Source organism: Strix uralensis, chromosome 1 (assembly GCF_047716275.1).
Source record: "Strix uralensis isolate ZFMK-TIS-50842 chromosome 1, bStrUra1, whole genome shotgun sequence".
Classification (NCBI taxonomy): domain Eukaryota; kingdom Metazoa; phylum Chordata; class Aves; order Strigiformes; family Strigidae; genus Strix; species Strix uralensis.
In genome coordinates, this window is record NC_133972.1 from 28,085,481 (window position 1) to 28,102,775 (window position 17,295).

At 38.5% G+C, this 17,295-nt stretch overlaps 1 protein-coding gene across 1 annotated transcript in view; it reads left to right on the forward strand.

Annotated features, from left to right (window-relative positions):
• Window positions 1-17,295, forward strand: part of NEK10 (NIMA related kinase 10) — a 107,064-nt gene that overhangs the window by 42,361 nt on the left and 47,408 nt on the right. The window contains exons 23-24 of the mRNA XM_074891781.1: window positions 16,021-16,150; window positions 16,745-16,815. Coding sequence (XP_074747882.1) covers window positions 16,021-16,150; window positions 16,745-16,815 — 201 coding nt within the window. The remainder of the gene's footprint in view (window positions 1-16,020; window positions 16,151-16,744; window positions 16,816-17,295) is intronic.

Sequence of the window (17,295 nt, forward strand, 5' to 3'; positions counted from 1 at the left end):
TGTGCTGATTTAATTTCTAGTGCCATTATATGTCATCTTGCTGTCTTTGATGTTACCTTAATCGTGTGTTTGCCAGTTTACCATGTCTTCAGTGGTCAGTTAAAGATATTTCCTGTTTTCACTTCTGTCTTTGGCTTTAGTTTCTGATGTGACTTTTGTTCAGTTGCTTGCTTTTTCATAGTAGACAGATTTCAAAGCTCTGTCAAGGATTGTTCAAACTGCTTTAGTCTTTCCTTGGTTTATTTAATCTCTTTTATACTATTTCTTGGTTTTTTTCACAGTTGAGTTTTTGCACAGAGTGATGATTTTTGTCGTCATAATAACTTTAATGGTAGAATAGAGAAAGTACTGTAACAGAATAGAGTTCTTGGACTATGTGGAGACATTATTAGAGTAAGTACCAGAGTGATAAGTGGCCATGTCTCATTGGACAAATGTTAATATTGGATTTTTAAGGATCTGCTCTCCTCTTTTTACCCTTTCGTATATTGTACAGTAGTAGATTCACTGTCTACTTCAAGGAATGGCAGGCCAGCTGTGGCTTAAGAATTACTGGAGGCATCATGAGGTATGCTAGGTATCTGACTGAAAGAACAGCCATGTCAAGAACAGACTAACAAGCAGGAGGCTGAATGTTTGTAGTACTTTTCTAGAATAATTGAAATAAAGAAAATAAGTAGGATAGACATCTGGTTAAGAAATACTATAAAGGGGCATTGATACCTTCTAAATGAACAAGAGGTTCATGTTTGAGTCATCTGCAAGCAGAGCAGCCTGTAGTCTTCCCTTCCATTTCCTCTCTTACCATAAGTGACCATATTTTCTGCTTGAGATGCATCCCTAGACTTATGAAGGTCTTTTTTAAAATAGACATTATGGAAGAGTCTGTTTTGAATGAAAGAGGGGAGAGATAAAAATAAACTATTTGCTGATACTGGAATAGCTTTTGTGGGTTTAATAATTTAAACTTCCTTTAAATAAATTACTCACATTGGCAGCTGACATCTTCCACACCTAGAGTCCTCAAACTTCTTGGTTATGGCTAGTCATTGCTTATAGGGATTGCATCATAAGGAGGTTGAATTCAAATGCCTCATGATTTCAGACAGACATATATACCTGCATCTGTTCTGCTATCTGTTCTGCTGAAGAAAGCTCTTTTCCTGGGTTACTGCTCAATGTCTAGGCTCTCCATAATTTGAGCTGCACAAGTAAGGGTCAATGATTTTATGACTGAAGAGGTAGTACGGTGTTATCCAGGGATGTAGCAGTGAATTAGCTATATGATCCCAACTGCAGACAAAGCATCTGTGTATTTTTATGGAGATCAAGGTGCCCAGTTATTAAATTGAGAGATGCATGAGTGTGTTGTAAATGTAATTTGTTGATTACTATTTACAAATGAACATGTACAGTATTATCCTTCTACTTTCTATCTCAAGAAGAGTTGATAAAGGCTTTAGTTTATCCCTGAAAGGAATTTTATAGATAATTTAGAGAAGAAAACGGTGAAATGAAATGTTTTTCTCATCACTGGATCATGTGACAGTTCAATTTAGGTTACTTGTCCTATTTTGCTTCTGGCCTGTTTCTCAAGGGTGCCCGTTACTGTGATTAGGGAGTGAGCTGAATAGAATGAGGTGATATCTCAAACCTCTTCCTTCCTTCTCTTTAGTCTTTGCTCAATTTCCCATGTAGCCTTACTTTTTCAGCTGATATTTATAAGTGAGCCATCAAGCAATAAATTCTTTGTTTAATGTTAAAATATATAAAAAGTTATGCCTAGATTATTATGTTATGATCCTGTGCTTGTATTTTGTCTACTGACTTTCATGAGGGTTTTTGAAGGCATCTGGATAAACAGACTTTATTTAGATTTGGGAATTTTAAATTTTGTGTAAAAGAAGGCAATGAAGTTATGATCTTACTCAGGTAAAATCTTCATCTGTCTGCCTTCTTTTAGTTTTTTTTGGTTTTATTTTTATTTTACATTTAATCCATACTGAATGTGATTGCTAGACAGAAAAATAGTTATTACTTAATTATCTTGTATATTAGGTTCCAGCAAATCCAAATACTTGAAAAGTCATCTAATTCATACATTACTGTCAGAAACAAGTTACTGTCAGAAGGAAGTCTCTGTATGACTGGGATTCATCTTGCTTATGTGTAATCATTCAAAAACTAGTCATCTTATTCAAGTCAAGGAGCTAGATGATTACTGAAAGTAATGGAAAAAAACAGGTACTTCAATAATGAATTTCATCCCATCTATCTTAAACAGCTATTTTATGATGAGATGAATCAAGCTCTTGATGTGCCTGTCCCTCTCCATTTGCTGCAGATGGGTATGGAGCACTAGCTTAGTTTAAAGTTAGGTGAAATTAACACCTTATATGACACATTATATTAACACATATATATGAAATCAGTTATTAAAGATTTGTTTATTTTAGAGTTGTTGTAGAATTGAATTTACTACTGCTTGTGGTCCTCTTCTTGCAGATACTTACTTTTCTATGTCTCCCTTTTCAATTTTAAATATTCATGCAATTTCTTGATGACCTTGGTTACTTGGACAAAAGCACTGAACAAAATTCATTCTGAAGGGCATATAGCTCAATAAGCAAAATCCTCTACCGTTTTTAAATGTTCAGATTTCTGTTCCACAGATAAAAGGAAAAAACTTTTTTATTTTCTTGAGCTGTTTGTATAGTTACAGACTTAAGGCAATTCCTCAAAGCATTTTATAGGAAATTGCAGTTATAATTCACTGGAAAACATCTCTGGTTGGAAGGAATCAATTCTTAGAGGTATCTGTCAGATGCATGTTATGAGTACCTTTTAGAATATGAGTGTTTCAGTTTTTATGTATATGGATAGTGCTTTGCCACAACTTACAGATACAATTTATCTACAGCGTTGCTGTTAAAACTGGCAGCTTGACAATCTCCTAGATATTTTTGTATGAATAAGAACATCAGATGTGTGGACCATGCAGTGATGCTTGCCTCTAATAATATAAATCAAAAATCACATTGAAGGGTAATTTTATTTTGTAAGTTTCAGAATCTGGCTTATACTTCCTCCTGTTGTTTTAGACTTTGTTCCATGAGGTATCTGGAGGAATAATAGGTGTAAATTAAAATTTTATTGTGTTTTTCTGTTTTCAGCCTCCCAGAATCTCTGTATGTAATACTGGAACACTAAACTATGTATTAATGATACTTTGATTTGTCCTTTTAATTTACTCAGAGGTGCATGTGATAATCTTGAAAATTCAGAAGCATAAAAAAGTTGAAAGAGCTATGCACATTTTGAGCTTAATTAGATAACTGTATTTTCATTACAGTGTGAAAGGTGATACTTCATGACATTCTTTAGTACTAATAAGACAACTGAAGGAAGAAGCAGCTTGCTATAAACGTCACCTTCTGTAATAGAGCATGCAAGGCTTTTTAAACTGTTCTTGAAACAAGTTTTTAAAGAAGCGAGGGCCTAGAAATGTAGTAGTTTTACACAGTGACTCCCAACAAGTTTTTTTCCCAGATCAACAGATACAGTGTATAGACAAGAAGGCCAAATTCAAACTGAATTGTATCTTTATGGGATATTTTCCCAAGATACCTACACACTGTATCCTGATGAGGGGAAAAAACATTGCAGATAGATGCTTAAATTTTTTAAAAGTTTATAGAAGGCCTTCACTGGGGATAAATGCACATAAAAGCCCATTAAACTCCAATACCCGTGGTCTGCTTGTAAAGGATACTTAAATATTGATAACCTTTGGTCCTTGCATTATGTTGAGAGTTCTCCCAATTTTTGTTGCCAATGTAAATCAGTAGTATTGTACACTGTAAGTGCTCCTGAATTGCTGTATTTCTGAAATGAAATATTCACAGAATACTGTTCTGGCTGGAAAATTCTAGAGAATGTATCTTTGAGTAGTACTGTATATATATGTATGCAAATATATATATATAGACACACAGAGACATGCATACACAGATATATGTAAAAATCAGTGAGGATGTTTATACTTGTGGAGAAGTTAGTTCGGTTTAGATAGCATAAGACAGATACCTTCATGCTTTTTTTTAGTTTAATTCATTGTTCCACCTTGTCAAACTAAGCATAGATTGGTTTATCCAGCTAACAACACTGTTTCTGGCATAACTATATTCAAACAAAGTTGTCATGTTTATGTCTTCCATGCTTTCAAGTATATACATTCCTATACCTTACTGAAAATTCTTGGCAGCCTTTTTGTTCTGCCTGCTGCCGCTGATGCTTAAGCAGAAGACTGAAATTGCACAGTGGTGTCCCAGCAAGTAGCCAATTGCCATATCTGGGAATCTTTGGAGCATATTGTTTTCCGTGTATTCAAAGATGGGAACATTTAGATATGGACGTCTCTTGGGCAGCATACTTGGTGAACATGGGTGAAGTGTATCCTTCAGTTTTAAAGATACTTTTTAAAAAGACACTTGTGCAATGAGGTGCTTTTTTACTACTGCTCCGTAAGATTCAGAAAGAACTTGTTTTCCCTAAAGCTAAAAGTTCCTATGTGTAAAAGCAGTGAAAATATAAAGTTGCCACAAAAAAAAAAAAAGTCTGTCTGATAAATACATGTATCTTTTCTAACTGCCAGACATGTACACTCTTGCATCAAAAGTACAGAGTTCAAAGATGGGAGAACACATCATAGTTGAATGTACCTCACTGGTCTTCTACTTCTGAGTGTGAACATGTAAGTCTTCACAATAAAATTGTGCTGTTTTCAGCAGCTTTTTGTATAGGCTTTATGCTCTGAAAGAGGAACTGAGAAGATATGCTGAAGCTTTTTATACATTTTCTTGGATTACTTATATTTTGATTGACTAAATTTTTCTTACCTAGCAAAGGCTAAAAGAAAAGTTTCAGTTGAGCATTATGAACTAAGAGTAAAACTGAAAGTTGTGTTTCAGTTGAAGCTGCTTTTATATTTATAAATCTGGCCTCTTGGCAGTTGTATTTAATATCTCTCTTCCCTAGAAAAAGCTTCCCAAATTTCTGCCAGTATCAGTTGTTTTTAGGGCTGTGATATAAACTGTGTCAATGAAATGATTCCAAGGAAAAAAAAATCGTGGAAAAAAAAACCCCAAACCAGTCATACCACTCCTGGACCAACACAAGTATTTGCATAAACATATGATGATGAACTAGATTAGAGAACTGACCTGGCTGAAAAATAATTTATCTTAGTTTTCAAATGTGTCAGGTCTTTGGTCCGATGCATAATGCAGCTGTAGAGGTACTTGTGCTGGCACAGCAGAGCAGACAGTGGTGGTAAAGAGTGACTGAGAGCAGCAGGAGCAAAACACCTTGCCTTACAGTATTTTTCAAATATATAGCCTAAACCACTTGCCACATGTGAGGATGTTTTGGCCTTCACAGTTTCAGGTTTGCTCTAAGTTTTGCTGGGGAAAAAATGTAGGTATGAGTGACTCCTTGCACTTAGGGATTAGGAAGAGGACCTTGTGCTCTGAACATGCTTCTACCTTGAATATTTAATGATTTAGGTATGAAGAAGATTTTTTGTTTGTTTAACAAAGCAATAGGTATAAAGAACAGCAAACTTTTTTTAAAATGTCGGTTGATTTGTATTAATACGTGACATGGTGAATTAGAAGTGAATTGCTGACAGTTTTTCATGTGTTCTCGAACACTGTCTTATTGCACTGCTAGAGGCCATAAATTATTTTTCAGAGTTAATATATTTGGCATCTCTAATCAATAATATATAATGTTAGTACACATAAAAGCTTAGAAGTTTGTAAATGCAAAGAAATCAGTTGTTTAATGTTAACTGGATGTCCGTATCTTTCTTTTCAAAACTGTAAAATAAAAAATCCAAGAAGGTGGAGTATAAAACATCTGCTTCTATTTTAGACGAGACACACTGAATATGTGCTGAAGGAAAGCTGTAAGTTAGTGATTTCTCTAAACTGTCGATCAACAGCAGTGTAGCTGAGAGCTATACTGGTTTATTACTGGGATCTTGTTTTTACACATTTCTCAGTGCTCATTAACATTTAAGATTGAGGCAGACTACACAACTTTAATACTATTTGCAGTGAAAAGTGTCCTTCTGCATCAAACCAGCCTTTTTTTTCTTTTTTTAAAGATTTTAGTAGAAACACAAGAGAGGTATTATCATGTAGTCTGCTGTATCCTACAGTTATTAGTGGCCTGTCACTGACCTCAGATCGGTTTTGCCTCTCTGTAAACTAAATTATATGAATGTAGCGGAACTTTCTGGGCAGAGACAGGCAATGCTTGGACTAGAAAATGAAACTGTTGAGATTACACTGATGAGAGAGCAATTATACACATGAAATTTACCTCTCTTAGTGGACTTGACCCATTTTAAAATTACATACCCCACCTGATGGCAAGAGGATTTATTACACCATAAAATTGCAAACTGAAGGTAGTAAATTTCTTCCCTATCCCCATACATTTTAAAAAATGGTGGAAATGATGAATTTTTCTGTCATCAGCAGCAGAGGCTTAGGATGCCTGTAAAGGTGTCTTTTGTGAGGAAGAAATTTTATACATATAAAATATTGCAAAAATATTTAACATAATTTGTAGTAAGAAAAATGTATACAAGTTAGAAGACAATGTAATGAAATATTATAGAATTATTTGGCAATACATTTCAAAACAGAAAACCGTGAAGGCAAAATTTTTAACTCGTGATTGAAAATCCTGTTCCAGCTTCATCACTCAAGGGATAGACAAAATATCCCCAAAAGGCTTGTGTTGAGTTCTTCCTGTAGGTGAGAAATGCAAATAGCTTTCAGCAGTGTTCACAGAAGCTTTTTATTCAGACTGTCAGTTTTGTAGCTCCTGTTTCTTCTTCCGTTGCTTTTAGTGGTAATTATGAAGCTATAATACTGAACGTGTATCTGTAGCTCACAACAAACTATCCAGAGAAAGATTGTGACAAACAGCAACTGCTTTTCTATTTTAGTTTTTTCTGCTTTGGGATGATGCAGCTTTTTTTTGGTTTTGTTTTGTTTTCCCTTATCTTCCCCACCCCACCACCCACCCACCCCCCCTTCTTCCTGTGATTCAGAGAACTGATTATGGAGTAGATCTGTGTTTTTTCACACTGGTCTCCAGACACTCACAAATTATCCTGCAGTAGTTTAATACAATGAAAACGGGCCGCCTGGTTCATAGAAACCTAGAAATGGTGCCCAAACACAAGCATACCCTTGATTTTCTCATTCTTTGGACTGAAATTGGTGGTCTTGTCCCTTTTTTGAGAAAATAGATATTCATTGAAACAGGAGAGAGTCTAATGTGATATAAGGCATTTTTTTTCTCCACTTTTATAACAGTCAAAAGTAGAACAGGCTGCCCAGAGAGGTTGTGTAGTTTTTAACTTAAAAGGTTTTCAAGACTCTATTGGATAAATCCCTGGTTAGCCTGGGCCAGAGAATGGCAGTGTCATTTTTATAGTGAACTGTGGCAGTTATAGGTACAAAGATTGTGTAAAACCCTTCCTCTACTTTGCTTTGATGCGTTCTGCCAACTATAATGGCTATCCATTGCAAGCAATTATTATAGATATCTTTACAAAGACATCTGAATATCTAAAGCTAATAGCAGCTGCGAAGACTTTTAGTATTTGGGGCAAAAAAAAAAAAAAGGTTTATCAGTGCATGGCAAACTTGTCTACCATCTCTCCTACTGTCCTGTCTCCAACAGTGGCAATAAGTCAATACCCACAGGGAAGAAAGAATAGGATAGGCATATTTGATACGTTGCTAGCTCCAACTATTTTTAGCTTGGATTCCTTCTTGAACTAGTTATGGTTTCTAGGCATGAGTGCTTGTATAACCATCACCAACTGCAGGAATATCCATCAAACTTTAAATAATTAATTGGAGGAATGATAAAGACTAAAAGCAATAACTTGGTCATTTTTAAGATCTTCTGCAGTGGTGTATGCTGCTTATTTATTTACTCTTTCAGCATAGCCATCAGCTCTTCTGGGAGTTAGTCTTGAAGAATTACTCTTGTTTTAATTAATCCATAACTGTTGAGTTGAAATCATGTCTCATTGGAAAATACTCCTCATACTGTAGGATGACATGTACCAGCTTGTTTTTACACCTGTCAGAAGCACATGGATTAACCAGTGAACACTGTACCAAGACAACTCACAAGTGGCATAATGAAGTTCCGTGCAGCCTGGGAAATCTTCACTGATCGTGTTCCATGTAAAGTCAGCCTGATAACGTTGACAAAATTTCTTGGAAGCTTTAGAAGCTCTAGAAAATTAATGCTGTTTTGAGAACATTGTTCCCTCAGCTCCTCCTTTACTCCTCCTCCAAATTCAGGACTTCTTCCTTCAGTTTGGAACTTCTATCCACTAATGATTAATGTGAACATGAGCTAATCCGGTGAGGATAGTCATCTTTCATATAGGTATGTGATAGTACTAGTGTAGCAGATTCAGATTGGGACAGTCTGTTTGTAAATCTCTGTTAAAAGTATTCTTAAGTGAAAACCATGACAAAATAACACTAGTGAGCAAAATTACAAATGAAAACTTGATTGCAAAAATATCTCCAAGGCCATGTAGAGATGATCTGGTGAAATGTGTTTGGTGTTTTCCAAGTAGCACAAATATTGACAAGTTGTTTATTTTTTTAAATCCTAATTAAAAATGTAGGGTACTATGGAAAGCTATCTTCTGTATTTAAAATAGCTACTTGATTTTTGCAAAAGTAGTTCAGAAGAAAAAAACCAGATAACTCTTCAGATTAAGCAATGGCTTAATCAAATTCAAGACTCATTTTAAGGCTGTTGGCATAGGCTTTGTTATTAAATATAAAAGCAATGCTGATATGCTGAGCAAGAGTGAACTTTCTGAGAAACAGTTATAAAACCGTCTGTTCAAGGATGCTGAGAATTTTGAGAATTATTTTGTTATTATTATATTTCTGTGTCTTTCATTTAGAAGAATTTGGTCTTGCTTTTGTTTTGAACACTTGTTTAGTGAAGGACTCTCCTACAATTAACATAATGCTGCTGAAGTAAGCTTTTTCAGCTTGAATATGTAATCTGGAAATGAGCAGTGATTTGTAAACCTAGAGGAAAACTGTAGTGAATATCTTGAATATGTTAGCTGCAAGAACTAAATGACTAACTATATAAGTATCTGCTGCCTCTTTTAATATTCAGGACTATGGATATCATAGAGTATAGTCAGTACTGCTGCTTTGCGGCAGTACGATCAACCCTTGGAGCGATGGAAATGAAATTCTTTATCAGATCCTAGAGTTTCTCTCTTTATGTATTTTATTTTGGCAGTGAATGCATTTTATGATGTGGACATCTGTTTGCTAAAAATTTAATTAGTGTCACTGTCCTGTTTGAGCGAATCAAGATTTCTTAATATAAGAATTAAAAGAAGAAGAATCCTGCCCTTACAAATAAACAAAAAAAAAGTCATTATAATGCTACACGCTTAAATTAATTTCCAGTGATTGTGGCTAAGATTGATTTTGTAGGATTTTTATGGATTGATTTTTTGGAATGAAATTCAGAGACTGGTTCTACTGATTCTTTCTGGTCTTGACCAGACAGTGACAGTTTATACACAGTTGTCAGCTGAATTAGACAAACCGTATGTACTCCCACCACCCTCCTGTTTCTGGGTGGCAGTGTACAGGAACAGAACTGGGTACTTTCTCTGCTTGGCATCCCTCAACAGTGTGGATCCAAAAGATGCAACTCGACTGCAGAACTGTTTTGCTAGTCAACAAGTACCCCACCCACATTTCTAACTAGCAGATGGTGAGGCAAGCCTGTAGAACATGGTTGAGGGATTTCACTGTATCTCTGAAAAGTAAATAAATAATATTTGAAAATTCTACTAAAAAACTAAATTACAGAATTAATTAGCCATGAGAGCATAGCATCATATAAGTGTAGGATTTTGTATTCTCTGTAAACTTTCCTGGTCACTTCAGATAAATATTACTTCAGTAATTTTAAGTACTTCTTAAGCATGAGGCAGTATTTATTTAAGGTATTGGTCATCCTAATGCTCTAAATATCTGACTAAAGGCACTTGTTCTGGAAGAAAAGATCAAGTAGTACTCTGCTTCAAGTACTCCTTTTGATGTAAAAAAAAAAAAAAAGGGATTAAATATGCATTTAGAACAAGAATTCTTTCAGCATAAATAAGCAGACCAAATGACTTCAATAACTTCCAGCTATTATGCATTTGTGTGAAACCATGCTAAAACTACAACCCTGTGAGTGGTGCATTCTTTCTGTAATTTCCAAATCATAGTAGTAACAAATACATTTTTCCTAGTCACCAGCCCAGTGAACTGCTGTTAGCTCTGGACATCAAGCCTAGGTTCTTCCCTGCTGTTCATGAATACAGGGTTCTGCAGGCCAGGTCATTGTATCAGCTTATTTTTTCTGTGACCTCTATGTGACTTTTTGCATAGTTACATAGATTTGGCTTGAATAATTTCAATTTGGGATTTTAATATTGTTTAGTAATTTAAAAATAGTAATTTATAACTTTATCTCTCTTCATGCATGAAAGTTATCACTAGAATGAAAGGTTGTAAAATTGAAGTCAGATTTATTTTTCTGAATAGGAGCATGCTTAGAACTTTACTAAAACAGCTTTGCCTTATTGAGCTCACCATCTATATGATAAGTTGCAATACTGATGTTTGCTATAATAGACACATTTAAGATGTAAAAATGAAATTTGCACAAAGTCCTCTACTGAATTAGTGTCACTGTGAGGAATAAAGGCAGGTCGATTACAGTAATGGTGTTATGTTCTAACACCATGTTCAACATCCTGTATTCTCCTCTATGGTTATGGAATAGCAGCAGCAAATTTCAAGGAAAATTACTAATTAGGTTTTACCAGGAATCTGTATCTTGCTTGATCAATTTAATCAGAAATGCGTGACCTGTCAATCTCTCTCACTTCACCACACTGTGACCTCTGTTCTGACTTTCTGTTCTGTTAAGATCACTTAATTTCTCTTCAGCATAATAGTTTATCAAAGGGACCTTAACCCATTTATTTTAAAAATCTGTTTTCTGAACTTTGTACATATCAGCAGCACACCTTCTAGCAATATACTTTATCCAGACTGCATCATTAATTGAATTTACACAGTGCCTCTCAGCTTCAAAATAAGGCAGTTTACCAAAGATATCAGTAGTATAATCCTGAAATTGATACAGTGCTTCCAAATTCTAAGCTGAAAGGAGAAGGCAAACAAGTAGATTTTCAAGTTGATTTTACGGATGAAAGGAGTCAAGTATTTTTTGTATCTCTGAATAATTAGAGAGGAGATGCTAAGTGAAAAAAACCCACGTCATGTGATATGACTTTTACTTACTGCTAAGACTTGAACTCCAGCATCAGAATAGCCCTACTAATGTAAATTATTATCATCGAGGTTTATGAAATGTGCTGAGGAAATTAAGAGAAGGAAGTGGAGTCTGCTTTGTATTGAGTCAAAACTGAAATTACTGCCACCTTCCATTTGCTTTAAATGGATATTTACAACGGATTTTTTTTTTATTGTCATTCAGCTGGCTGTTGAGTGTCCATGTGGCATCCTCACAGGGAATGCATTACAGCAGTTTTAAGACGATGAAAACGATATAATGTTTATTTACTCACATTAATAGCAAAATCATATCCATTAGCATTCTAAATATAGGAACCTTACTCAAATCTTTCTGATACCTGAATCACAAGATGATGTGATATATTTATCTGTTCTCTAGTCCATTTTGTTGAAATGCTATCATTGTAAACAAGTTCTCAATGCTGTAGTTCGTTTGTATCCATTAAGTCCAAAGACATTATAACATGAAATGAGTGGAAAGGACAAGTGAACAAAATATAAACCACTAGTGTGAGAAGAGCTGCAACAGAAGTGGAAAAGCTACTAATTGTATTTCCACTTAAAGAATTTGGCTGGTGATGGAAATAAATCTGCGATCAGCTGGATGACCTGCTCAGCCTGGTGGCAGAACTCAAAGAAAAACTCAAAGAAGAGGTCACAAGATTAAGAAGTATTAGGGAGTGTGAAAGGGAGATTGATTGGTGGAATAGCACCTTGGCACCTATGAAGCAACAGGAGCAAATGGAGGCCCCAAACAAGGCAGGCAATCCCTCATCCTCTTGCTACCAGACAGAAGGAGGGGACCTAATAGATGGGGGAGGCTGGAAACAGGTCCCTGCTCAAGGAGGCAGGAAGATCCTCTCCCAACCTCCCTCACCCTCCATGGTGTCCCTTCACAATAGATTTGGGGCCCTGGAACTCTTGAATGAAGGAGAGAAGGAGGAAGAAAATGAGACAAACAAGGAGGAAGACCAAGGTCCACCAAAGCCAGGTCGTTCTGGACCAGGTAATAAAACCAGTTCTAAAAAGAACCCCAGAAGAGTCCTCGTAGTGGGTGACTCCATTCTGAGGGGTGTCGAAGGCCCAATATGCAGACCAGACCTGCTTCATAGGGAAGTCTGCTGCCTCCCTGAGGCCCGGGTCAAGGACATCACGGCAAAACTCCCCGCTCTAGTGAGACCCAAGGACTACTACCCTCTCTTGGTTTTTCAGGTAGGTAGCGGCAACATTACCAGGAGAAGGCCTAAAGCAATGAAGAGATATTTCAGGTCCTTGGGGAAACTGATTAAGGGGTTGGGGGCACAAATTGTGTTCTCCTCCATCCCTTCAGTTGGGGGGATGGATGAAGAATACCGGAGAACTCAACAGATGAACTTGTGGCTCCAAGACTGGTGTTACCGGCAGGGCTTCGGATTTTTCAATCATGGGTTGGTATACAAGGCGCCGGACCTTTTGGCATTGGATGGGAAGCACCTGTCCCAGAGGGGGAAAAGGATCTTGGGGCAGGAGTTAGCTGGGTTTATTGACAGAGCTTTAAACTAGTTTTGAAGGGTGAAGGGGGCAAAACATCAGCCCATCTGAAGTGCATGTATACCAATGCACACAGCATGGGTAACAAACAGGAGGAGCTTGAAGCCATGATGAAACAGGAAAATTATGATATAGTGGCTCTCACAGAACCATGGTGGGATGTGTCCCATGACTGGAGTGCGCCTGTTGATGGCTACAAGCTCTTTAGGAGGGATAGACAAGGAAGGAGAGGTGGTGGGGTGGCGCTGTATGTCAGGGACTGTTACGATTGCTTTGAGTACAAGTGTAGTGAAGACAGGGTGGAGTGTCTTTGCGTTAGAATCAGGGGGAAGGCCAACAGGGCAGATGTTGTAGTGGGAGTCTACTATAGGCCACCCCCCCAGGACAGAGAGGTGGATGAAATATTCTATAGGCATTTAGGTGAAATCTCATGATCGCTTGCCCTTGTTCTTGTGGGAGACTTTAACTTCCCAGACATCTGCTGGGAATACAACACAGCAGAGTGGGACCAGTCCCAGAGATTCCTGGAATGTGTGGCAGATAACTTCCTGACGCAGCTGGTGAGTGAACCGACCAGAGAAGGTGCCCTGCTCGATCTCCTCTTTGTGAACAGAGAAGGACCGGTGGATGATGTGGCGGTTGGAGGCCGACTAGGGCACAGCGATCATGAAATAATAGAGTTCTCTATTCTTAGGGAGGCCAGGAGAGGGGGCAGCAGAACTGACATCCTGGACTTCCAAAGGGCTGACTTTGTCTTGTTTGGGCACCTGCTTGACAGGATCCCTTGGGAGACAGTCCTGAAGGGTATAGGTGTCCAGGAAGGCTGGACACTCTTTAAGAAGAAAGTCTTAATGGCTCAGGAGCAGGCGGTCCCCAGGTGCTGTAAGAGAAGACCACCCTGGCTAAACAGGGAGCTTTGACTGCAACTCAGGGAGAAAAGGAGAGTTTACGGCCTTTGGAAGAAGGGGCTAGCCACTCACAGTGATTACAAAGATGTTGTGAGGCTATGCAGGGTGGAAATCAGGAGGTCTAAAGCCCAGCTGGAAATTAATCTGGCTTCAGCAATCAAGGACAGCAAGAAATGTTTCTATAAGTATGTGAGCAGCAAAAGAAAGACCAGGGAGAGCCTCCATCCCCTGTTAGATGCAGGAGGAAACATGGTAACAAGTGATGAGGAAAAGGCTGAGGTGCTTAATGCCTTCTTTGCCTCAGTCTTTAATAGCAAGACTAGTTGTATTGAGGGAATCCAGCCTCCTCAGCCAGAAGACAGAGACTGGGAGAACGACCCCCCCGCAATCCAGGAGGAGATAGTCAGTGACCTACTGCATCACATAGACACACACAAGTCTATGGGACCAGATGGGATACACCCAAGGGTGCTGAAGGAGCTGGCTGGGGTGCTCGCCAAGCCGCTTTCCATCATTTACCAGCAGTCCTGGCTGACTGGGGAGGTCCCGACAGATTGAAAATTGGCCAATGTGATGCCCATATATAAGAAGGGTAGGAAGGATGATCCAGGAAATTACAGGCCTGTCAGCTTGACTTTGGTGCCTGGGAAGCTGATGGAGCAGCTCATCCTGAGTACCATCATACAACATGTGCGGGACAACCAGATGATCAGGCCCAGTCAGCATGGGTTTATGAAAGGCAGGTCCTGCTTGACAAATCCTTCTACAACAGGGCAACTTGCTTATTGGATGAGGGAAAGGCTGTGGATGTTGTCTACCTGGACTTTAGTAAGGCCTTTGACACTGTTTCCCACAGCATTCTCCTGGTGAAACTGGCTGCTCGTGGCTTGGATGGGCACACGCTTTGCTGGGTAAAAAACTGGCTGGATGGCCGGGCCCAAAGAGTTGTGGTGAACGGAGTTAAATCTGGTTGGCGGCCGGTCAGGAGTGGTGTCCCCCAGGGCTCGGTTTTGGGGCCACTCCTGTTTAACATTTTTATTGATGACCTAGACGAGGGGATCGAGTGCACCCTCAGTAAGTTTGCAGATGACACCCGGTTGGATGGGAGTGTTGATCTGCTCGAGGGTAGGGAGGCTCTGCAGAGGGATCTGGACAGGCTGGAGCGATGGGCTGAGGCCAACTGTAGGAGTTTCAATAAGGCCAAATGCCGGGTGCTGCCCTTCGGCCACAACAACCCCCAGCAGTGCTACAGGCTTGAGGAGGAGTGGCTGGAGAGCTGCCAGTCAGAGAGGGACCTGGGGGTGTTGATTGACAGCCGGCTGAACATGAGCCAGCAGTGTGCCCAGGTGGCCAAGAAGGCCAATGGCATCCTGGCTTGTATCAGAAATAGCGTGGCCAGCAGGGAGAGGGAAGTGATCTTACCCCTGTACTCGGCACTGGTGAGGCCGCACCTCGATTACTGTGTTCAGTTTTGGGCTCCTCACTCCAAAAAGGACATTGAATTACTCGAGCATGTCCAAAGAAGGGCAACGAAGCTGGTGCAGGGTCTGGAGCACATGTCGTACGAGGAGCGGCTGAGGGAACTGGGGTTGTTTAGTCTGGAGAAGAGGAGGGTGAGGGGAGACCTCATCGCCCTCTACAACTACCTGAAAGGAGGTTGCAGAGAACTGGGGATGAGTCTCTTTAATGAAATAACAAGTGATAGGACAAGAGGTAATGGCCTCCAGTTGTGCCAGGGAAGGTTTAGACTAGATATTAGGAAGCATTTCTTTACAGAACAGGTTGTTAGGCGTTGGAATGGGCTGCCCAGGGAGGTGGTGGAGTCCCCATCCCTGGAGGTGTTTAAGAGTAGGGTTGACATAGCGTTGAGGGATATGGTGTAGTTGGGAACTGTTAATGTTAGGTTAATGGTTGGAGTGGATGATCTTCAAGGTCTTTTCCAGCCTAGACAATTCTGTGATTCTGTGATTCTGTAAATGCAACCTTTTGACCATAATTGTATGTGCTCTGAAAATATGTTGTAGTGACTAACTGAATATTGGATGGGGTTTTTTTAAAAAAGAAGCCTACTTCTAGGTGAATTAATTAAACACTTGTGGGTGACATTGCTTTTTACTTAGCCCTGAAGTTGTAAAGAGTGAGCCGTATGGAGAGAAGGCTGATGTCTGGGCTGCAGGATGCATCCTTTATCAGATGGCAACTCTGAACCCACCGTTTTACAGCACCAATATGCTCTCCTTGGCAACTAAGGTATTTGGATTTGCCAGACCAACTTACCAAATATTTCTGCATGTGTTCACTAGATCCATGAGAATTTATGTTTAAGGTTATAGAAGCATAAACTGCTCTCTGATCTGATGTGTGAATGAGCACAAGTATTTATCATTGTATGAATTGCCATCTTGCCATTCTAATTGCAAAAATTGCTTGTAAATGTTAATATGTTACTACCTTTCAGACTAGCGTATCTTTATTGCATTTGGTGATAGGAGATTTGGATATATACAATTTCTTGATGTACTATAATAGTGGGTTTTCTATAGCATTGTGTATTACACCTTAGGATGTGATCATAAATAAAAATGTGTAATTGTTTGGGTTTTTTTAATGTTTTCCTTTTTCAGATATTGTAGCCCTTTGATTTACACTGATTATATGCATTAATGTGTATACCTGATTAGAAGTGACATTCTGCATTAGATGTATTCTAAGTTGTTTTGCAAGTTAGAGCTGCTGATGTAATGCCCATAGGGTTGTTTCAAAGAACAATACTTATCATATGGGATCTTCAAATAAATAACGGAATATTTTTCTTCATTTAACTGTAGATGATTTGTTTTGCAGATAGTAGGGGCTATGTATGAACCTGTGCCAGAAGGACTGTACTCTGAAAAAGTGTCATTTACTATTAAGAGGTAATTACTCATCTAGTTTTATTTTGACATCCTGCTGAAAAGATGTTTTGTTTTGCATGTTTCCAGCAGTGCTAATGTGACAGTTTCCTGACTTTAGCAACTGCCAGTATTTGTCTCTGAATATGAAATATCTTCTGATTTAAAGAAAAACGGCACTATCTCCTTAGCCTACTAGTAATGTATGCCACATAGTTGCACACATGCAACTGGAAAACTCAAGCCAGCATAGTCAGCACATTTATCCAGGCAGTATAGACTTCATACTTGGCACTGAAGTCTAACAATACCAGTGCTGTAATTAATTCCCAACACATCAATTTTTTCCCCGATGAAAATACAACATTTTGAGTAATTTTCAAGTGGAGTTTGTGGTCAAGGATGTAACCCTGTTGCAATATATTATTTATAGATCACTGTATAATCACATTCATAGTTTTGTGTGTTTACTTGACTGATAGAAATATGTTTCCTACTACCTTC